We start from the raw sequence: 23,467 nt of genomic DNA, 5'->3' as shown, positions 1-23,467 counted from the left end.
GTAGCTCAAATGAGAGTTCCCAATGCTCTGCCTCCTGACCAACACTTAGTATGGTCGGTGTTGTTAATTTTAACAATTCCAGTATGTGTATAATGTCATCTCATTGAGGCTTTAGTGGGCATGTCCATAATGACTAGTGACGTTCAGCATTTTTTCCTGTGTCCATTTGCAATCCATATTTGTTCTCTGGTGAAATACATCTTTTAAAATCTGTCACTCAATTTTTTTTGTTTGTTTTGAGAGGAGAGGGTACTTATTGCATTTTGAGAGTTCTTATATATATTGGGTAAATCCTATTTCTTTATTATTTTTAGTCTGCCTGCATGAAGCAATTACTTCAATGCTTCTTGAAGTACAAGGTTGGTTGGTGATGAAAGCATTTGGCTTTTGTATGTCTGAAAGTCTTTATTCCACCTTCATTTAAAAAAATTTTTTTTTTTTGAAAGGGACGGAGTTCTTGGTTGATGGTTTCTCTTTTTTCTTACAGTATTTGAAAAATGTATCTCCACTGTATCCCTGCTTGCATTGTTTCCAAAGGAAAATCTAATATTCATCTTTATTTCTGTTTTGCTGTACCTTTGTTCTTTGATCACTTTTAAGATTTTTCTCTTTTTGGTTTTGAGCAGTTTGATTATGCAGTGTGATGATGAAATGAATAAAAACTTAGTTAAAACTTAACAACAGGGGCACCTGGGTTGTTCATTGGTTAAGGGTCTGCCTTCAGCTCAGGTCATGATCCCGGGGGGTCTTGGGATGGAGCCCCACATCGGTCTCTCTGCTCGGTGGGGAGCCTGCTTCTCCCTCTCCCCCTGCTCCCCTCTTGTGTGATCCCTCTTTTTCTATCTTAAATAAATAAATAAAATCTTTTTAAAAACCCTCAACAATAAAGACAACCTAATTTGAAAATGAGCAAAGTATTTGGCTTAATTTTTCTCTGAGAAAGCTAGACAAAGAGCCAGTAAGTACATGAAGCATCATTAGGCATCAGGGACTAATACAGCTTATTAGTAATAGTCATAGTCATACAGTTCTACGCCATAATGAGGTATCCCTTCATACCCACTTGGATGGCTAAAATAAAAAGAACAATAGATGTCTAGAAATTGAAACCCACATACGGTGATGGTGGTAAAATTGTGCCGCTGCTTTGAAGAATATTTTGACATTTGCTCAGAAAGTTAAATATAGACTTACTATGTGAATTAACAATTCCACTGCGGGTATAGACTCAAGAGAAACAAAAATAGGTGTCTACACAAAACCTTATATGGCGATGTTCACAGTGGCATTATTGTACACAACAGACAAAAGAGGGAAACAACCCAAATGTCTATCAATTGGTGAATAATCAAAATGGATATATATGTGCACACTCAATATTATTATATTATCAGTCATAAAAAGAAATGAAGTACAGATCATTGATACCTTAAACCAGCAAGGATTAACCTTTGAACACGGTGGGTAGCGGAAGAAGGCAGCTTAACCGGCTGAGCCACCCAGGTGCCCCTGGATCATATACTTTTAAAAGGTGAGTATTAAGGTGTGCTAATCGTATCTCAATAGAGCTGTTATTATTATTATTTTGAAGGGAGACACCTGCTCTCAGGGTCGGGAAGGCACAGGGGTTGGCCCACGAGTGGGGGCCTCGGTAACTACCTGGAGCCACCTGGCTGGCCTCCTCCTCCTCAGACCCTGGGAGGATGCGCTAATTCAGGTTCATTTGAAATAGGAGGCGAAGTGTCCCGAAGGACAAGGCTTCCGGGGACACCCCTCGGCCTCGGAAAGGCATCTGCCCTGCTTCCTCCTTCTGGACATCATCACATCAACAAGAAATGCTTTTTGTTAAACGCCGAGGCCCCGGTCCGCGGCCTGGGAGCGAGGCGAGGCTGATACCCGGGGGCGGTGCCCGCTGACCCCCACCCCTACCCCCCGGCCGCAAGTCCACTCCGCCTCACAAGTCCCTATCCCGGGCGGGTCTGACCCAGCGCACCTGTTCGGCCCCCGCAGGTGCAGGTAGCGGGGCGCTGCTGGGGTGCAGGCGGCCGGGGCCCCGGAGGGGAGGGCGCAGGTCCCGCAGGGGGGCGGGCAGGCACCTGCCGCAGGTGCGTCCTGCAGCCCGGGTCGGAGGGTGCAGGAGCGACCGCAGCCCCTGCTCCTGCACGGCGGGGACCCGCGCGGGCGCTGAGCTGCCGGGAGTCGGGAGCCGGGCGTGCGCGTCCCCCGCCCCCGGGCCTCCCTCCCCGGGGTCACCCGCGGGCGCCGGAGCCGGACCCGCCCGCGCGTCGCCAGTCGGGAAACGCCTTTCGCTTCCTCCTCGGTTTCCGAGGCCGCGGGCCGACCCGGGCGCGTCCAGCCGGAGCCGGGGGGTGGGGCTGGTGCGGCGGGGACGGGGCGGGGCGGGGCCGGAGCGGGGCGGGGGGGTAGAGGGGAAGGAGGAGGGGGGAGGGAGGGGAGAGGAGGAGCGGGGAGGAGGAGCGGGAGGGGGGAGGAGGAGCGGGGAGCGCGGAGGGGGCAAGGGGAGCGGCAGGGGGGAGCGGGGAGGGGGGAGCGGGGAGGGGGGCGAGAGGGAGGGGAGCGGAGGGGGAGAGGGAGGCGGAGAGGGAGGGGAAGGAGGAGGGGGCAGGGGGAGAGGGAGGGAGAGGAGGAGCGGGGAGGAGGAGCTGGAGGTGGAGGGGAGAGGGGGAGAGGGAGGGGGAAGGGAAGAGGGAGGGGGGAGGAGGAGCGGAGAGAGGAAAGGGGGAGCGGGAGGGGAAGGGGGGAGGGGGGAGGGGGAGGAGGAGCGGGGAGGAGGAGCTGGAGGGGGAGAGGGAGGGGGAGCGGACTGGGGGAGAGGGAAGGGGAGAGGGGGGAGAGGGAGGGGGAGGGGAGAGGAGGAGCGGAGAGCGGAAAGGGGGAGCGGGAGGGGGCGGGGCGTCCCACCGGGCCCTGACCCGCGCGGGGGACCCCCGCCTGCCCCGAGGCGCCGCCCCCGGGGGCGGGAGGCTTAGAGGTGGTCTCCGGCCCGGGGCGGCGGAGCGTGGCTGCGGGCAGAGCGGCGCGCGGCGGAGGTGGCAGGTGAGGGCTCCGGGCCGCGGCGGGGGGCGGTGGCGGGCGCTCGGGCGTGGAGCCTGGGGCGGGCGGGATCGCCTCTCCCCGTGGCCCGAAACACAGCTCGGTGCTCCGCAGGGCCCCAGGGCGCCCGGGTCCGGTCCCCGGCGAGGCCCCCCGCCCCCTCCCCCCTCCCCTGGGGTCCCCGCGGGACGCCGTCCCCGCCCGTCCCCTTCCCGCTAAGGTCCCCGGAGCGCGGCTGCAGCTCTCGACCCCGCGGTCGTGCCCTCCGCCCCCCTCCGCGCCGCGGCTGCAGCCCCTCCCGTGCCCGCGGCGCCCTCGCAGGCCTCCCGGGCCGCCGGAGCATCCCCGGGCAAGGCGGGGATTGCAGGGGGGCTGCTGGGGGCGCTGGGGCGCGGGCGCGGGGAGACCGGCCGGGGTGGAGGGGGGCCTGGAGTTGGAGAAACTGTTTCCAGGGGCGCGGGGGTGACTTGGAGGGACGCAAAGGTGGTCAGGGGGCTGGAGGCGGAGGCTGCAGCAAGGGAGGCCGACAGGTGGAGGAGCTTATCCCCAGGCCCAGGCAGGTTGAAGAGGAAGGCCGAAAGGTCGGCTCCCCCGTCAGAGGGCAGAGCGCTGGGGGGGCGGGAGGGGGGGTGGACAGCTGGAAGCTCCTAGAGGGAGCAGAGGATGCAGGCTCAAGAGGAGCAGGCTGGTTCAAGGGCTAGGAGGCAGCAGAAGGGAACCCTCGGTGATGGGTGCTGATGGGCGCGAGGGGAGGAGGAGCTGCGGCCGGGAGTCAGGGAGGCCCCAGGGTGGAGGGGCCCCAGGAAAGGGGCCCTCCCTTTCCAAGCTTAGCTAATTCCCTGGCCAAATGTGGGCTGCGGGGGTGGTAGGATGAGGCCGCCGGCTTCACCTGTGGCCGGCACACCTGCCCACTCACCTTTATGCTTCTGGAGCTTCAGAGCTACTGGCCTCCCCATTCTGGACGGTTCACCTCCTTCTGGGCTCTTCTCTGCTCCCCCTGGCCTCTCCACTCAGGTGTCCCAAGGGCCGGGTCCTTGCCCTCTCAGGCACAGTCCGCGCCAGCGGCTTCTGCTGGGACTAATGGGTAAAACTCTCAAATCAGTGTTTCTGACTCAGCACAAAGATCGTAAACCAAAAACACACAGTCGCCTCACCCTCATTTCCAATGTCTGAGGGTCACTTGGCCCCTAGGCCCTAGGGGCGGCGGTGGGTGCTTTGAGTTGGCCTCCAGGTGCCGAGGCCTGCTCAGCGAGAGAGCGCACTGGCTGTCCCTTGGCCGGTGACCAGTCACTGTAGGTGCAAGGTCCTTGCCTCGCAGCCAATTTCATACCCAGCTGTAGCCTCTCTTTCACCAGCATCTCAAACATTTCTCAAGAATTAGCAGATGGATAGGGAGACTGTAGTCTGCTGCAGAGGTGAAACTCTCAGAAGTTTCCTTTGCCCTGACCCTGTACCCCTCCACAGACCCGAAGAGCTGGTCCTTGTGACAGAGGATTGGACTCCCCTGATCTCCGGACGCTGAGTGCTCTTCACTTTCCCAAGGCTCCCGGGCTGGTTTGATCTGCTGCCAGCACCACACGTGGCTAATTACATTAAAATTGGGACTTGTTTTTTGGATGGAGAGCCACAGGAAATGGATTTTCCTCCAACTGAAAATACTTATGAGCTTTATTATCTAAAAAAAAAAAAAAAAATGCAGGGATCCCCTGGTGGCTCAGTGGTTTAGCACCTGCCTTCAGCCTAGGGGCCTAGTGCGTGATCCTGGAGGCCCAGGGGTGGAGTCCCGTATTGGGCTCCCTGCGTGGAGCCTGCTTCTCCCTCTGCCTGTGTCTCTGCCTCTCTCTGTGTCTCTCATGAATAAATCAATGAAATCTAAAAATAAATAAAAATTTTAAAAATGTACAATTCCCGCATTGCCACGTAGTAAGGCAGTAGCTTTCGGGGGTGGGTTGAAGCAGCCTTTCTCTCTCTGCTCTGGTTCCAGACCCTGCATCATGGAGGCTCTTTCTGAAGCAAATGGCACCTTCGCCATCCGCCTTTTAAAGATGCTGTGTCAAGATGACCCTTCACGCAACGTGTTTTACTCTCCTGTGATCATCTCCTCTGCCCTGGCCATGGTCTACCTGGGGGCAAAAGGAAACACCGCTGCCCAGGTGGCCCAGGTAAACCTGCTTGTCGCCCAGGGGAAGAGAAGGCCTTTGGGGGGTTATGTTCTATGGCCCAGCTTCATACCTCTGACTCCAGAGCTCCCATAAGGCAGGATGGGGGGGTGCCAGGTGTGTGCACACATCTGTGCCTCCGTGTGCCGGTGGCGCTGCTAGAGACCAAGACAGAAAGGGCAGGGCCGGGAGTCTCCTCCACTGAGATGCTTTTTGGGGGGAAGTTCCCTAATTAATAACCTGGATGAGACCATCAAAATCTTGTCCTAGCGCTTTATCTCTGTTTAGAAATCAGTACTGAAATTCTTTGAAATCTAAGCGGCTAAGAGCTCTCATTTTTGGAGTAAAAGACTGCATGGCTATGACTATTCTTTGGCAGACAGGTAGGTTAAGATCTATTTCAAGCCATTAATATGCCAACATGCCTTCCTAGCTCAGTAAGGGGATGGACAAAAATACGCACAAGTGGATAAAAAACCACATGTCTTTGTTACACATACACACTATATCATGTGGCCTAGTCTGCTTAACAGACGTTCGGCAAACATCGGAAAATGATAAAAAGTCGATCCCTGTCCTGAAGGGATGGAGCGAGCAGAGGGACATGTGCCCGAGATAAAACCTGAAAGCTTATTTTCTCCTGCCCCTGTAGATACCTTCACTGTCGACGACGTGTGGATCAGTGTGGCTCTTGGTTTTGATAGGACTTTTTTTTCCCTTGAGAACTTTATCTGGGGTGATTTTTTTTTTTTTTTTCATTTTTTCAGCTTGCGGTAGGAGGGATTGAAGGTTTAGGTGTAGAGGGGGTCTTCTTTTTTTTTTTTTTTGAGGGGGGCTTCTTTAGCCTACCGAACTTTCTATGCTTTAAGCTAGCTGATGAACCCTTCTGGGGGCTTTTTTTGAGAGCCTCAAGATCAGTTACTTTGTGTTCAGAGACATTGAAATTCCTGATCCTCCTGGGCTCGGCTGGACGGCAATGGCACTGGCTATGCTAAGTGCACGTTGCTTAGAGCACTAAGGGACCTTCTCTCACGGAACTAGCTTTCAGATTCTGTGTGCACTGGTGGGGACGGAAAGTGAGGTTTCCCCCACTGACTGTATTTCTTCCCATCTCCCCATGAACCTTTCATGCTTTTAATTGTATGTGCTTTTGGGTTTTTTTCCTTGTGCTGTTGGGTTTTTTTCCTTGTGAATCTTAGATGCGAGTTTCCCTCTATATAGGATATAGTTCATACTTATGTTTTCCTTGGGATGCAAAATTTTATAAAAGCCCCTTTTCTGAGCCCCTCTTATCCTTGTCACTACTTACCTTTTTTTTTTTTTTTTTTAAGATTTACTTATTCATTTGAGAAAGAGAGGGGCAGACAGAGAGGGAGAGGGAGAGTCCCAAGCAGACTCCCTGAAGCATGGAGCCTGACAAGGGGCTTGATCCCACAACCTTGAGATCATGACCTGAGCCAAAACCGATAGTTGGATACTTAGTGGACTGCACCACCCAGGTGCCCCTTTCTATTACCTGCCTTGAAACAATAGAGATCTATTTAGGTAGAAAAGCCAACTCTTACTCCCCTGCTCTTTTTAAATTAAAAAATGTTTAACTTAAATTCAATTTAGTTAACATAAAGTAGATTATTAGTTTCAGGGGTAAAATTTAGTGTCACATGCATACAACACCCAGTGCTCATTACATCCCGTGGCTTCCTATAATGCCCATCACCCAGTTACCCCCTCCCCCGACCCGCCCTCCTCCAGCGACCCTCAGTGTGTTGTGTCCTTGTAGATCAGAGTCCCTTGTTGTTTGTCTCCCTCTCTGTTTTAACCTTATTTTATTTTCCCTTTCCTTCCCCTATATTCACCTCTTTTGTTTCTTAAATTCCACATATGAGTGAAATCATATGGTATTTTTCTTTCTCTGACTGCCTTATTTCACTTAGCCTAATACCCTCTAGTTCCGTCCACACCACTGCAAATGGGAAGAGTTCATCCCTTCTGATGGCTGAGTCCATTGTCTATATAGAACACCTCTTCTTTATCCATTCATCTGTCGAAGGACACCTGGGCTCCTTCCATATTTTCACTGTTATGGACATTGCTGCTGTGAACATTGGGGCGCAGGTGCCCCTTCAAATTGCTGTTTGTATCCTTCGGATAGATACCTAGTGGTGCAATTGCTGGATCATAAGGTAACTCTATTTTCAACGTCTTGAGGAACCTCCGCACTGTTTTCCAGAGTGGCTGCGCCAGCCTGCGTTCCCACCATCGGTGCAAGAGGGTTTCCCTTCTGCACATTCTCGCCAACATCTGTCATTTCCTGTCTTGTTCATTTTAACCATCCTCACTGTGTATCTCACTGTGGTTTTGCTGTATTTCTCTTTTTAGTAAATGTGCTGCCGAAGCAAGCACTTGCTGTATTTCTCTGATGCCGAGTGATGCTGAGCATTTTTTCATGTGTCTGGATCATGTGTAGGTCTTCTTTGGAGAAATGCCTGTTTCATGTCTTCTGCCCAGTTCTTGACTGGATTTTTGTTTGTTTTTTGAGTGTTGAGTTTGATAAGTTCTTTGTAGGTTTTGGCCACTAGTCCTTTATCTGATACATCATGTGCAAATATTTCCTCCCATTCTCTAGGTTGCTTTTTAGTTTTGTTGACTGTTTCCTTTGCTGTGCAGAACTTTTTATCCTGATGAAGTCCCAGTAGTTCATTTTTGCTTTTGTTTCCCTTGCCTTCAGGGCCATATCTAGCAAGAAGTTGCTGCGGCCAAGGTCACAGAGGTTGCTGCCTGTGTTCTCCTCTAGGATTCTGATGGATTCCTGTCTCACATTTAGGCCTTTCATTCATTGTGTCTTACTCCCTTGTTTTCTGTTCTCTGCCTCCCCCCTTTTCTTTCTATATCTTCTCCCCACCCCCACATCCTGTTGCCCTAGTAGGTATTAAATCTGCAATTAAATTGAAAGTAATGTTCCTTTTGAAAAAAGAGAAAACAATGCCCTTTAAAGGAAAATTTTGTGGAGTATTTGGGAAAGAATTTTGCTTACAGATTTTTTGAGACATTCTTTTTTTTTTTGTTTTTGTTTTTTTTTTTGAGAGAGAGAGAGTGCTTGAGCAACTGGCAGAGATGGGGGAAGGACAGAGGGAGATGGAGAAAGAATGTCAAGCAGACTCTGCACTGAGCGCAGAGCCCAACGCAGGGCTTGCTCTCATGACCCCAACCAAGATCATGACCTGAGCTGAAATGAAGCGTCAGATGCTCAACTGACTGAGCCACCCAGGTGCCTCCCAAAGAACAATCTTCATAAATTTCAAAATTATGTTTTCTCAACAGGTGCTTTCATTAAGCACAGAGAAAGACATTCATCAGAGTTTCCAGTCGCTTCTCGCGGAAGTGAACAAACCTGGCACCCAGTACTTGCTCCGAACAGCCAACAGGCTCTTTGGAGAAAAGACTTGTGAATTCCTCCCGGTAAGTTGAGTCAGCAGGACAATAAAAGTTGTAATCAAAGTATAGAGTCTGAAAGGAAGATCCCAAAGAACTGAAAATTATGGTAAACATGTTTTTTAAAATCCTATTTCTATAACCGTGCCTTGAATTTTTAAGAATTTGACTACTTCTAAAATTCATTTATCCATTTCTGGTTATTCATGGCTTAGTACTTCCCTCTTTATAAACTCTGCTGTTACAGTGCCTAGTGGACTAAGATTCGATCAGTTTCAAGAGATGTAGACTCATTTTAATAAAATGTATGTAATATCCCGATTTGGGGGGGAAACTAGACTTTATCTCGGAATATAGCCGCATTGCACTTTTCTTTCCAAAGACCTTTAAGGAATCCTGTGTTCGGTTCTACAGTGCTGAGTTGGAACAGCTTCCCTTTGCCAAAGCGGCAGAGCCGTCCAGGAAGCACATCAACGCTTGGGTCTCAGAGAAGACTGAAGGTCAGAATTGCTTGCAGTTACCTCCCCCTCCCCCCCGACCCTCCCCGCACCCTCGGCTTTCCCCTCCTTCCCCTGGTTCTCCTCCCCTTGCTTTTCCTGCTGCTCCGACTTCAGATTTCACTAGTGTTTCACTTGGTCTGGGCGCTGACAGGTTGGGCCTCTTGCCTTATTTGCACCTTAATGGCCTCACAGGGGTTCTGGGCAGATGCTCAGGTGTGCAACAGCAGACACCAAAGAGTTTATCCGCTCCCCTGGGACCAGAAGGACTGATACAAATGTCCAAAGAAACTGATAGGCCAGGGGCACCTGGGAGGCTCAGTGGTGGAGCATCTGCCTTGGGCTCAGGCTGTGACCCCGGAGTCCTGGGATCGAGTCCCACATGGGACTCCCTGCATGGAGCCTGCTTCTCCCTCTGCCTGTGTCTCTGCCTCTCTCTGTGTCTCTCAGGAATAAATAAATAAAATCTCCTAAAAAAGAAAGAAAGAAACCAATAGGCCAGATTTCCAGCTTAATAGCTTGCACTGACTGAAGCGTAGCTTCACGTGGCCCGTGCCCTTCGCAGGGCCCCTGGGAGGTGGCTCGCTCTGGTTCTGCTGTGAGACAGGCGCCTGGGCTTCCTCTCTGGAAATTCTCTGCGGCCTTCCTTACCCCCCACCTCCCCAGGCTGCCCACGAAACTGCCTTGTTCTGCTTTCAGGGCTGCTCACACTCCCCCGTGAGCTTTGCTGAGCCCAGATTGGAGAGGCCGCAGACGCTGCCTCAGGCCCGGGCAGCTCGACGGACTGAAATCACGCTCTGTTTGGCCTTGAGCCTGATTCGTTTCTCTTTTACAGAGTGGAGGGTTCTTTTTAAATTTTTTTAATTTTTATTTATTTATGATAGTCACACAGAGAGAGAGAGAGAGAGAGGCAGAGACACAGGCAGAGGGAGAAGCAGGCTCCATGCACCGGAGCCCGACGTGGGACTCGATCCCGGGTCTCCAGGATCGCACCCTGGGCCAAAGGCAGGCGCCAAACCGCTGCGCCACCCAGGGATCCCCAGAGTGGAGGGTTCTGATCGTGGGCCGCGTGCCCGCTGATGTTGGAGCCACGCAGGACCCTCCGCGCTAACTGCTAAGCATAGCACCTCGAGGAGCACTGTGACTAAGTCGGGCCACAGAGAACGAGAGGTTGTCTGTCCTTACAGAGCCAGCAGTGGTTGCTACCATTTCTTGGAATATTTGCCCCTTAGGGCATCTGGGGGCAGCGACTCAGTAGGGCTGCTCTTGGTTGGTTGGAAAAATACATCATGATATCCAGGGAAGAAGGGGGTGTCTTTCACTGGCCCACTTTACCTTTCCCAGGAATGTCTGGTGTTTTGTTTATTTTATTTATTTATTTTTAAAGATTTTATTTATTAATTCATGAGAGACAGAGAGAGAGAGAGAGAGGCAGAGACACAGGCAGAGGGAGAAGCAGGCTCCATGCAGGGAGGTCGATGTGGACTCGATCCCAGGACTCCAAATTCACGACCTGGGCTGAAGGTAGACGCCCAACCACTGAGCAACCCAGGTGTCCTGGTGTTTTGTTTAGAGAATCAAATAGTGAAATCTCTTCCAGATCCTTCCAGAAGCTCCTCAGAGCACCCAGGCTGCCCAGCCTCAGCTATTTCCCCTTTGAGCCATTCATCCTGGCTGCCTCCGATGCGGACACAGCTGTTAGCGCTGGTTGTGACGTCCGTGCATTAACTACACACTCCATTTTACCACTTGAGATTAACAGAAGTCCCTCCCAGCCCATCTCTCATATCCTGCTTACCTTCATGTCTGACCTAGTATAGTGTTTTTCTTTGAGTGATTTATAAATCTTGTGCTGTTATCAACTCTGTGACTGTCCCCACAGCATTGGTGACCTGGCTGTGAAATACCACTTGTATGTGTTGTTTTTTTATTTCTGCACATAACAGTCCGAACTCAGCTCATTTCAAAAAGAAATGAATATTTGGTTCTTGATTAATAACCAAGAATCTACAAAACAAAAAAAAAAACCAAAAAAAAAAAAAAACAAAACAAAAAAAACAAGCATCTGCCAGTAAGCCTTACCACAATTTATTCATCACACTTCTGTGAAAAGAAAAAAAACCTGAATATATTCTCTACTTTTCCTGGAAGGTAAAATTCAAGAGCTGTTGCCAGGTGGCTCAATTGATGCAAAGACCAGGCTGGTTCTTGTCAATGCCATCTACTTCAAAGGAAGGTGGAATGAACAGTTCGACAAAAGGTACACAAGGGAAATGCCTTTTAGAATAAACCAGGTGAGAGAAGCTTTCAGAAATCCTCCTAGTTTCATGAAGAAAGTGAATGGAAATAGTTAACTTTGTAAAAACATAAATGATTGGCTAAAAATAATTCTGAAACTTAACACCTTTGTGAATGGAATTTTAAAGTAGAAGAGAACTGAGAAATAAAAATTATTTGCTATGATTTTTTTTTTTGCATTTTATTACTGCTCCTATGGCCTCTGATAATTTCTCCTACATTCATTGCTGCCACCTAATTCAGGAAACTTAAGACTTTTTTTCTAAGTCCAGTAAGCTTAACAGAAAGCAAAAAACAAGTGTTCAGGAAGTGTGATATGTTGTATGTGTTGGGGAGCATATAGAAGGAGTCAATATCATTTTAATCAGATATTTTAAAAATTAAAATAAGTATAGACTTGGATTATTGTTAATCATTATTGATCTAGTATTTATATGTTTGTAATATTAAAACTGACAAAGATGTTAGGCATTAAAATAGCTTGTGGAATCTCCCAGCTTGTGGAAAAAAAAAATTCATGAAATTAGGAAACTTACACTTTACAGGTAAATCCTTTTGGGGGGGGCATAAGGTGTACTTCATATAATCAGCCCTTTAGTTATAAAGGTGTGTTGGGGGAGGACCTTTCTAGCATCTAATTTTTATAATAGCTGATCCATATCAGTTTTTAAAAATTTAATGAGTAGTCCAATGAACTTCTGCGTGCATATTACCTCTTCTGTACTTTAAAAAAATACATATTGCATTGGATTCGAGTATCAGAATTGGAACAAGTGGATTTAAATATGTGAAGAGACATGTAATTCCCTCTGCTTTCTGAGGGGCCGTCTGCATACACTACGGGTCACACTGCTGCGAAACTCTTCAGTTTCTTTTTCTTTATCATTAACACGTTTTCCACTTGAATACAAATAGTTTTCTGTTTCAGTTCATTTGATTATATTGTTTCCTTAGATGTATTGCAGATTTTACATGAGGAAATTGGATTTGCCTCCTGCGAAAAATGCAGTGTCGCGTTTATTTCGCTGAATAAAACGTGTCCTTTCCTAGGCTGGCACCGTATTTGCTTGCACTACGGGCCTTGTGGTGGTGACAGGAAAGAGTCAGAGCTAGCACACGAATATTGCTTCCATCAGGGGGGCTGAAAACACTCCTGGAGCCAATTATAGCTGTTTTGGAAATTTTTATTGCCGCTTTCAAGAGTCTGTTTTTAATTCTGTGCTCACCTGTTTAATTCCCATCAGAAGGAGCAAAGGCCAGTGCAGATGATGTACCAGGAAGCCACGTTTAAGCTCGCCTACATCGAAGAGCTGCAGACGCAGGTCCTGGAGCTGCCCTATGTGGGCGACGAGCTGAGCATGCTCATTCTGCTCCCGGACGACCACGTGGAGCTCAGCTCGGTGAGGGTCCAGGGATGCCCTCTGCGTCCTTCCTGCTAGGCCTCAAGCGCCGCGGTCAGCGTGTGTTACCTTCCACGTCCATGGTGTGCGCAGCCAGGCAGCGGGCACAGCGTTCAGGCGCTGGCCTCTGGAACCCAGCGGCCCGCCAGGACCCACTCCTCCCATTGTTATCCACGTGATCTTGCCAAATTCCTTAACTCCGTTTTTGGGCCTCGAAAATGGGGATGGTGGGACTCCTGGGGGGCTCACTGGTTGAGCATCTGCCTTGGGCTCAGGGTGTGACCCTGGGGTCCTGGGGTCGAGTCCCGCATCAGGCTCCTTGCGGGGAGCCTGCTTCCCCTCTGCCTGGGTCTCTGCCTCTCTCTCTCTCTCTGTCTCTCTCATGAATAAATACATTAAATATTTAATTTTATTAAAGACAACCTCTCAAGTGGACAACCTCTGCTTGAGGGTTATGAGATTGAAATGAGGGTGGTTCAGGTAACAAACTTAGCGCATTAGGACATAATAAGCCCTGAATAAATGCGTTCCATTATTACTATCATGATCATTGTTAGCATTATATTTTATTTATCTATTTTTTAAAGATTTATTAGAGAGAGAGAGAGCAGTGTGCGCTTGAGGGACAGAAGGAGAGGGAGAAGCAGACTCCCCGCTGAGCAGGGGGCAAAAGGAAAGAAAGAAAGAGAGAAAGAAAGAAAGGAGAGAGAGAAAGAGAGAAAGGAGAGAGAGAAAGAGAGAAAAGAAAGAAAAAGAAAACGAAGGGAAAGCAGAGTCAGGTAGGCCTTGACGGTTGTCGGGATAAAGCGGTGACCCTGCGGCCGCTGGGTAAGACGGGGAAGGGCCACCGGGGTGCTCCCTGCTAGGCCCGCGCCCACAGGTGGGGGGGGAAGGGAAGTGTCAACCTGTACTGAGCCAGTGAGATTTAAAGTGTAATTGGGGTCCTTCCAGGTGGAGAGCCATCTGACTTGGGAGCGATTCCGCGCGTGGACCGGGCCAGCGTGCATGCGGAGCACCGACGTGGAGGTCTTCCTGCCCAGACTGCAGCTGGGGGAGGAGTACGACCTGGCCGCGGTGCTTGGGCCTTTGGGGATGGCCGATGCCTTTCAGGGGGACAAGGCCGACTTCTCGGCGATGTCGGCCCGCGGAGATGTGTGTCTGTCCAGGTTTGTGCACAGGAGTGTGCTCGAGGTGGACGAGGAGGGCACGGCGGCGGCGGCGGCCAGCGCGGCCCTGGTGGTGGCCGAGTGCTGCTCCGAGTCGGGGCCCAGGTTCTGCGCCGACCACCCCTTCCTGTTCCTCATTAGGCACAACGCAGCCGGCAGTATTCTGTTCTGCGGCAGGTTTTCCTCCCCGTAAGGGCGAGCCCCTCCGTCTCCCCATGACCCCTGTCCTGCCCCGCGCCTGTCCACACTCAGCTGGCCCTGTCCTGGCCCCTCATTGGCCCTACCCAGTGTAGGGCAGGGGACGAGAGACCTTAGTGATTCCTTGGGGTGTTCAGAGCCCAGTCCTCATCCTGTCGGATGGGACGCAGAGCTTCCCCAGACTGGGTCCCCCTCCCTCCGTAGGTAATTTACCTGTGACACTGAGTCCCGCCTCGGTCCTCAAATCCTGCTGCATACTTGCCTTAGCCTGTTTCCCTGGTGACAAGCGCTGCGAGCTCGGGCTACTGTTCTCCGTGCGCTGGTGCATGGGCTTTGTAGAAAGTTTCCTTAATGTACATTTTTATTTTATCTTTGTTTAATATTCATGCATCACCAGCTAGGTGGCAAACAGGGCCTGGGGCATTGGAGACGACGGGGTGGAGTCACGGCCTTTGGACATCTGGTCTTAAATAATCTTGCCAGAATCATGTAGCTTTTAGGACAGCCAGGTGGGACAAGGTTATGTCCTTAAACTTATCACGTGATCCCCTTGTAGGGATCATACCTTTCTTCACGTTCTTGTATCTCTCCACCTCCAACTCTCACAAAAATTTCGTTCAACTCTTAAAGCTCATTTCCGATGTCATCTTCTCCGAGAATAGTTTCCTTTTCTGTGTAAGCAGATGTGCATCTTTGAACCCATGGAGGGAGGGCATTTCTCTTATGGCGTTTGCTTTATTAATCACCGTGTTCTCCAACTAGACCTTAAATTCCTCAGGGCTTGGGAAGTGTATTTTGCAGTCTATGTGCTACTTACAATGCAGCGATATGTAATTTGATCACAGCTGAGCTCTGTAATTTTTTTAAAAAGTGATTAGATATCAGTGACATTATTGGGGCCTTCTTAAAGGATTTGTTATTGAGGTGAAATTCACATAGCGTAAAATTAACCATTTTTAAGCAAACAGTGCGGTGGCCTTTAGGACATTGAAAATGTTGTGCAACCACCACCTCTATCTAGTTCCAAAAAATGTTCCTCACCCCAGAGGAAAACCTGTGCAGTCACTCCTCGTCCTCTCACCCCCTTCGACCCCAGACAACTGCCAATCTGCTTTCTACCTCTATGGACTTACTTATTCTGGATATTTCATATAAATGGATTGCTTTTGTTTCTGGCTTTTACTTAGCATGGCGTGTGCGAGGTTCATTCACGTTGTTGTATGTACTTCATCTCTTTTTATGACTGAATAATAGTCTACCATAGAGCTGCAGCACGACTTGTTTGTCTACTCATTCATTGATGGACATTTGATTTGTTTCCATCTTTTGGTTATTTGTGAGTCATCCTCCTACACATGTGCATATTTGTGTATTTGTTTGGATCGCTGTTATACCAGGGTTCCAGTTTCTTCACATCCTTATCAACACTTGTTATTTCCCACCCTTGAGAAACTTGTGGGAACAGTTTTAAAAATCATGGCCACTCTGGTGGTGGAAGTGAAATCTCATTGTGCATTTTACTTGCATTTTCTTGATGACTAATAGTGTTGAGCATCTTTTTATGTGCTTACTGGCTGTTTGGATAGCTTCTTTGGAGAGAAGTCTATTCAAGTCCTTTGTCCATTTTTTCATAGGGTTGTCTTTTTGTTGTCAAGTTATAAGAGTTCTTTATATATACTGGATACTAGACCCTTCTCAGATATATGGTTTGCAATATTCTCTCCCTTTGTTTAGGTTATATTTCCCCTTTCTTGATAGTACCCTCTGATCCACAAAGGTTTTTAATTTCAGTGAAGTCCAGTTTATCTATTTTTTCTTTTGTTACTCATACTTACGGTATCATATGTAATAACCCTTTGCCAACTCCAAAGTCATGGACATTTACAACTATTTTTCCTAAGACTTTTATGATTTTATATCTTCTGTTTAGAATGTTAATCTATTTTGATGTATATGATATGAGGTTTGGGTCCAACTTAATTTTTTTTGCATATGGGATATCAGTTGTCTCAGCACCTGTAACTGCTTTTGAACTGAAAAAGGATGTTGATAATAAACAAAAAAGAAAGACAATATCTAAAAAAATGAAAATATCTAAAAAAAATGATAAGGTGAAATATCATACAGTTGGCATACACACACACACACACACACACACACACACACAGACACAAGTATCTCAAATCCATTCCATGAAGGACCCATAATGAGACTGAAAGAAACTATAAAAAAAAACAGTAAAGAATTAACACTAGGGTATACAAAGAACCCCTGCAAACCAAAGAGAATAAGACAGTCAATTATTAATCATAAAAATACAAATAAAATACCGTGAGATACTGCCCTACATCCATCAGATTGGTGTCAGTTAGAAAGTTGGATACTATGCAGCATCAGCCAGGAAGTAGGGAAATTTGGGAGCACTTGTGGGACCAGGAACCAATATGGCCAAGATAGAAAGTAATCTGTCAGTGAACTCAATTGGCGTCTGCTCTGGGCTCCAGCAGGCTCCTTTCTGGGTGTGTGGCCCAGTGATGTCATCGCACAAGTCCACAGGAGTGTTCACTGCAACTTCATTTATGTTGGCAATGAGTCGGGAGCTACCTAAGTGTCCATCTCAATGGGAATAGATAATGAAGATGTGAGACATACTCTGTGATATTATATAGGAGTTAGAAACTAAAGTACAGAGTAGGTCTTTAGTCTTGGATAGCTGATGTTGAGTTAAAAAAATTATGTATATAGTATAGTAGTATATATATAAGTATATATAAATATACTTCAACAACTTTTAAGTTTTACTTCTGTAAAAATCTCTGCAGGGTATGTTAAACAAGGATATACACCAATTGTATTTCTTCTATTGGTGAGAAACTTTTCATAAATTTTGTTACCATATTTTATTAATGAACAGGTTTATTCCACCCCCAGTCAAATCTAGGTTTTTCCTTAGCGATTTTTGACACTGCTTTCAATTCTTAGAAAGACTTTCCCATTCAAGCCAGTAGGTCACCTATATTTTCTTCTAAACTATTATGTTTTTAACTGACTTAACTATTCAATCCATCTGAAATTTGTTTTTGTGTTGTTGACATTCAGGAGAAATATAATTTTATTTATTTACAACCAATTTCTCAACGTTATTTGTAAGTAATCTGTTTTTCCCCAATGTTCATGATGATTTTCTCATCTTCATTCTTCCAGGTGAACTTCAGAATAATTTTGCAATACTCAAAATAATTTTTTTTAAAGATTTTATTTATTTATTCATGAGAGATGCAGAGAGAGAGAGAGGCAGAGACACAGGCAGAGGGAGAAGCAGGCTCCACGCAGGGAGCCTGATGCAGAACTCAATCCCGGGACTCCAGGATCATGCCCTGAGCTGAAGGCGGGTGCTCAACTGCTGAGCCACCCAAAGATCCCCTCAAAATAATTTTTTAACTTTGATATTTTTTGGAGGGATTAGTGTGACATTAAACATATAAATTTGGGATAAATTAATCTATTTACAGTGTTAGTCTTGTTTTAAAAAAATGTGAGGAGTCTCCATTTATCCAAATCCTTTTTTTAAATATATCTCAGTCTATATATAGATACATATAGACATAGTTTTGTTTTTCTCATTATTTCTACATTTTATTGTCATTATAATAATTGTGAGAGCATTTTTTCCCTCACCTGGTTATGAGTTACATCTAAGCAAACAATTGAAGTTTAATACATACTAAAGAGAATCACTATTTCTGTCTCCTACTACTAAACAACCCTTCTGACACGAGTCGTGTGGGTTTTTCTACACCAAAGAATTCTCCGCTTCTCAGGGACACCGAGCGGGTGCCTTAGCAATTTAACTCAGTTTGAATTTACTTTTTCCTCAATAGGAGAATTTAATTCACTTATATTATACAATACTATGCAGAACCTTTTTTTTAAATTGTGAAGGGTCTATAAGCAGTTCCTGAAAAAGATCATGAAAACCAATTAAGTGAAAAACACAGCTTGTGTGTGCACAGCATGATGCACACACTTATGTGAACAAGCTTTGTATGTGTACATGTAAATTCATGTATGGGAGCCTATGGGAAAAGGTCTAAAGACTAAGCCTTCACTGCTAACAGAGGTTATCTCTGGTAAAGGTTTGGAGGGGAATGGGGGGATACTTCCAATTTTTACTCTGTTTTCATATTATTTAACATTTCAACTAGGAAAGTCTAATCCTGTGATCTGCACATAATTTAAAGGAAGAAGAACTCTGAGATGTAACCACATGTGTAGTTCTTAGTGACATGGTATTGGAACGGAAATAAAATCTACATAAACACCTTTAAAATGTTTTATTCTTGGCTTTTATGGAAGTATCTACTTTATTTATATTTATATTTTTTGAAGGTGTTATTTATTCATGAGGGACATACAGAGAGAGGCAGAGACACAGACAGAGGGAGAAGCAGGCTTCCTGCGGGGAGCCCAATGTGGGACTTGATCCCGGGACCCCAGGGTCACAGCCTGAACCAAAGGCAAATGCTCAAGCACTGAGCCCCCCAGGTGCTCCTGTAAGAGTTTTTAATAAGAATATCAAACATATATCTTCCTCCAATCATGAATGAGGTTTATGTCCATCTTTTTTTTTTTTTTTTAATTATCTTTCAAAACTTTATTTCCATGTGAACTGACTTCACATGTTTGGCCCATTGATTCCCTAGGGTTGTGTGGATGAGTAGGCACTTTGGTAGTTCCACACCACATTACAGTACAGATTAAGTTCCCTCATGGAGGGACACAAAAGACAGGGACAGAGATGGATAGAGATACAGAGACTCTGTGAGTTTGACTCATGTCCCCTGGATATGTTAGACATTTGGATATTGCCCAAGAGAAACATGCAGCGCATGAAAATATCAATCCTAACAAACCCAAATGGGCCAAACTACAGTTGTTTGGTCTCTCAAGCTTCTAAGACAAAGCGGTGAGTGCAGGGACCAACAAACTCTCTTCTTGGTTCTCTGGGGCTTGGGCTACTTCTCTAAATTCCCAGGAGCTAAGGTTGTATAATGTGGGCAGAGAAGGGGAAGTTTCCAGTCCAGACTGTGATGCTAATCTTGAAGTGTGAACCGGGTCCTGCTATTTCCTCCCTACCACCTGCTGCGTGAGCCAGTCCCCCACCTTCCAGGGCGATGAAATAAGGAAGTCCATTTGGACAAGACTCCCAGCTCCAGCGTTCTCTAAGCCTGTGCTTCTGGATCTCTTCTTGACAACAGGCGGAGATGGCATCAGGACAGCCTAGGGCCCCAAGGAGACGTGGGCTCCGCTGAAAAACGGTGAGGTAGAGGAAATTAGATCTAGTAATTCTTTTCTTTCCGTGGAAGGAGGAATTAGCATTTGTTAAACCCCAGTGCGGCCCAGAGACCGTGCTGGGCACTGCACCTGCATCTTTTTACTTAGTGCTCACAGCAACACGGGAAGGTCAATATTGATAAGAAAACTGCGGTTCCGAGAAGTTAGGCAACTTCACTTAGCCTTGTCCATTTAGTTAGTACAAGGCTGGCAGGGAAATGAAGCCAGAGCTCTCCACAGCAAGGCCAGAAGCGAGCGTGGGCGGGCCTGGGTGAAAGGCACGCAGCCCCCTGCCCCCACTGCAAGGTGCACGGGCTCGGGGTCACCCCTGCCCTCCCAGCACAGCGGAAACAAGGGGCTGCCAGCGCCTTGTTCTTGCTTCTTGAAACATTAAGGAGGCTCTACTGACCGAAGCGGGCTGGAGGGAGAGGGTAGCTACCACCCAGAACTCCATCTCTCCAGGGAGGACGGCTTAGTGATGCCCCAGGGCCTGTGCCCCCTGGGACCCCAGCCTGGGCGGACAGGATGGAGCGGATTCGGGGGAGGAAAACGACTAGACTGAAGCCAAGCTGGTCCAGACCCGGGGGCTGGGATGGGGGACGCGAGAGCAGCTCTGCCGGGCCGGCGAAGCCCCGCCCCTTATCGCAAGGCCCGCCCCTTTATCAACAGGCCCCGCCCCCTTCCCACCAGGCCCGCCCCCTTTCCAACCAGGCCCCGCCCCACCAGAGCCTTTCCCTCCAGGCCCCGCCCCCGTCTGCCCCAGGCCACACCCCTCCGGCCCCCGCCCCTTTCCCTCCAGGCCCCGCCCCCCGCCCAGCCCAGGGAGGGAGGGAGGAGAACCTGGGGCCCTGATTCTGCTCCCAGCCATCCTCTGGCTCCTGCGTGTGTCCCTGGAGAGCCCCGGGGCCCCAGGGGAGTCATTTGAGCTTTAGGAGAGGACAAGGAAGGACCACCAGGATCCAGGCATCTGCTGTGTGCCTAGGATTAGGAAACACGGCTGCGTTCTTCGGGGACTACAGTTGCAGGGGCCACAAGACCTCAATGGCCATTTTCTTAAGGCCGAGGCCTTGATTCCTCTGCAGAGAGAGCTGCGGAGTAGGAGCTGGGAAGGGTCAGGAGGGAAGGCTCCGAGAGCCAGGACATTATGTCCTTGTAGTAGCACCGTTGGGACCCAGAAGTAGGCACTGACTCGGGGAGAAGCCTGATGAGGCGAATCCTTAACAAGCGAGCAGCAACAGGGCCACATTGGTTGTGTTTGGCCAGCATTTATTCCGATTGGCCGCTGCTCAGGAGATTCTCACCACCACCCTGGGGCCTGGCCTCTGGCAGATGTGCTTGGTGGGCCCCCACCGCCACCCCAACACACTTCCTATGAAGCACCCTGTGCTTGGTCAGTGGGGCCTCCCAGAGGTAAGCTGAAGATTGCTGCCCAGGTTTGGGTTCCCAGGACAGAGCTCCGTGCTCCTCTCAGGCCAGAGCTGGGGGCAGCTGAGCTCCCAGGCAGGCATCTAGGTCATCAAAGCCAGGATGGAGTCCAGGACTGGGAGGGACTCAAGTGCTGCCAGGACAAGAATTGGGACAGGGCTCCAGGCTTACCTAGGGGCAAAGAGGCCAGGGCCTTGGCATGGCAGGTGGGTCCTCCAGGGTCCACCAGAAGACCCTGGTCTGGGAGTGGCCTGGCTGGGGCCCAAGCAAACTCTGCCCCTGAGTTGCCTGAGATTTCCCAAATCAAGATCCCGGGGTGCGCTCTGCTCAGTCACGTACATATGCAGAGCCCCAAGGCAGCCCAGTGGTAGGTGCCCGAGGTCTGTAGCCGGCCAGCCTGGGTGTGACCCTCTCTGTGCCCCCTACTGACTGGACCACTGCAGCTCTCCAAGCCCGATTTCCTCATCTATCAGGATGCCTCTCTCAAAGGATTAGGGTTGTGACCTACTTGGGACAACAGGGAACTGACAGTAAGAGCTTGATAAATGTTAGCTTCTGGGACCGTTTCAAGTTCATCAGATTGTTCTCTTCCTAAGGCATAGCTAAGGCCACGGAAAATGGGGAATGAAATCTTTTGTGGGCAGATGGTGAAGAAAAGAGGTGGAAGGACAAGGAGACATATATTACTTCATGAGTGCGGGGTCGAGGGCCGGGCTCCCTGAGCCGGGCTCCTAGGAGGCCACCTTGGGACAACCAGAGGGAGCGGAAGGGACGGTCACGGGCGGTTGGCGGCAGGGGCAGGAGAGGCGTGATGGCAAGCGACGAGGGAGCGGAGTCGAGCAGAGTCAGGTCTGACAGGCCTTCCTTCCTCCCTGCCCGATGGCGCCTGGGAGCCGCCACAGGCACCGGTCCCTCCCCTGGCAAGCGTGACCTCCTGCCTCGCGGCTGCCCAGCCTCGCCTGGCCTTCACCCTGCTTCGCAGAGTCCTCCGAGGGAGACTGAGAAGGCAGGAGAAGAGGCAGCTTCCTACGCACGCCCACTTCCCTGGGCCGTACAGCAGCCAAGCTTGTCCCCTCCAAGCCCGTGAACACCCTGCTGGCTCTACTGAGCAGGCCCCGTCCTTGACGACAGCGAACTGTCCCACACGCCGAATACATCTGTCTCTGTGCTCTGGTTCCAGAACCCCCAGCACGGATGCCCTCTCAAGCGAATGGCCCCTTTGCTGTCTATCTTTTAAAGAAACCACGTGAAGAAAACCCTTCACACAATGTCTTTTGTTTTGTTTTGTTTCTCTTTTCCTTTCTGAATGTCTCCTCTGCTTTGGCTATGCTTCTCCTGAGGGCAGAGGGCAACACTGCTGCCCAAATGCCCAGAGGTCTCCACGGCAGCGGAGGAGGAATTGGGTGTGGTCATTAGAGTCATTTGCCAAAAGTTTCTGCGTTTTCTCCTTTCTTGCACTTGGCAGGATTGGTCTTTTTTTTTTTTTTTTTTTTTCCTGGCTCCCCTCTGGGGCCATATGACCCGTTCTGGCCACTGGGTCACAGGTAGAAGGGACACACACACAAGAACACTAACTGACAGCTTGAGGTCCTCCAGAATTCTTTTTGTCGCTCTAACACGGCATCGGCGACATTTGAGATGACGGCTACTCCACTTGCCTGGGACCCTCGGTGCCCCTGCCTATCCATCACGGACAAACAGCCTGAAAACTAAGTGACTCTTTGCTAGTTTAGGCCACTGAGATTTGAGGGATTGTTTGTTACCCAGTGTACCCAAGCCAATCCTGACTGATATAATCAAACACTGTTTTTTCCCCCACCACACACCTTCACAGAAGCTGCTCATGAGAACTTTCGCCAGCGCTGCTGCAATGGCCAAAGAAGTGAAAAATGTGGTAGGACCTTGAAGACCTGTGATAACTTCCTCACTTTTCACATAAACTCAGAGGTGTCGTTTTGTGGGAAGGCCCTGAGCTTAGACTGATTTAAATCCAGGCTGTGCCTCTGATCTGCTAAGGAACCTTTCTTCAGCCACATACCTTTTCAGAACCTTATAAAAGACGGATAGTATCAGCTTGGCTTGTATTCACAAAACAGAAAACATCTATAAACTAGTGAAATATGTATGTGAAAGTGCTTTATAAATTTTAAAATAATGTGCACCTTAGCCATAAAAATATTGACTGTGTAATGCCTGATGATTCTTCTAGTTCAAAAGTTTCTGTAACTGCAGAAGAGTTTATTCAAGAGATCAAATCCAACTTTTATACTGGAAACCCATATTATAGGTGGAGAAAGTGGCTTGGACTGAGAAACAGCTCTGAATATGGGCAGAGTTACACATCAGATGTACTGGTCTAGCCCAAAGCCTCATGCCACAGGTGTTGATGAACCTGAAGTTCAGAGATTAATAAGCAAGTTGAAGTCACTTCTAGTTCTAGGCAAGATGGAGTAAGGATGACTGGGCTTGCCCTCTCAGGGAATGAACCATAAAACTGGACAATA

The 23,467-nt window shown here is 48.7% G+C and overlaps 1 protein-coding gene across 4 annotated transcripts; it reads left to right on the top strand.

The window, feature by feature from the left end:
- Positions 1–2,898: 2,898 nt before the first annotated feature.
- On the top strand, positions 2,899–18,534 carry SERPINB9 (serpin family B member 9). 4 transcript variants are annotated; one of them, XM_025446110.3, is made up of 7 exons: positions 2,899–3,057; positions 5,039–5,216; positions 8,535–8,672; positions 9,028–9,145; positions 11,294–11,436; positions 12,685–12,840; positions 13,792–18,534. In XM_025446110.3, the coding sequence occupies exons 2-7, from the start codon at positions 5,049–5,051 to the stop codon at positions 14,197–14,199; spliced, it is 1,131 nt and encodes a 376-aa protein (XP_025301895.1). In that variant the 5' UTR covers positions 2,899–3,057; positions 5,039–5,048; the 3' UTR covers positions 14,200–18,534. The 4 variants fall into 4 exon arrangements, with proteins under 4 accessions (XP_025301895.1, XP_035566387.1, XP_025301888.1 ...); XM_035710494.2 differs by lacking the exon at positions 2,899–3,057 and adding an exon at positions 3,614–3,635; XM_025446103.3 differs by lacking the exon at positions 2,899–3,057 and adding an exon at positions 3,975–4,138.
- Positions 18,535–23,467: the final 4,933 nt, after the last annotated feature.

The sequence above is a fragment of the Canis lupus genome, chromosome 35 (assembly GCF_003254725.2).
Source record: "Canis lupus dingo isolate Sandy chromosome 35, ASM325472v2, whole genome shotgun sequence".
Lineage (NCBI taxonomy): Eukaryota > Metazoa > Chordata > Mammalia > Carnivora > Canidae > Canis > Canis lupus.
Note: the sequence above shows the minus strand (reverse complement) of the source record. Positions and strands in the feature narration are given on the sequence as shown.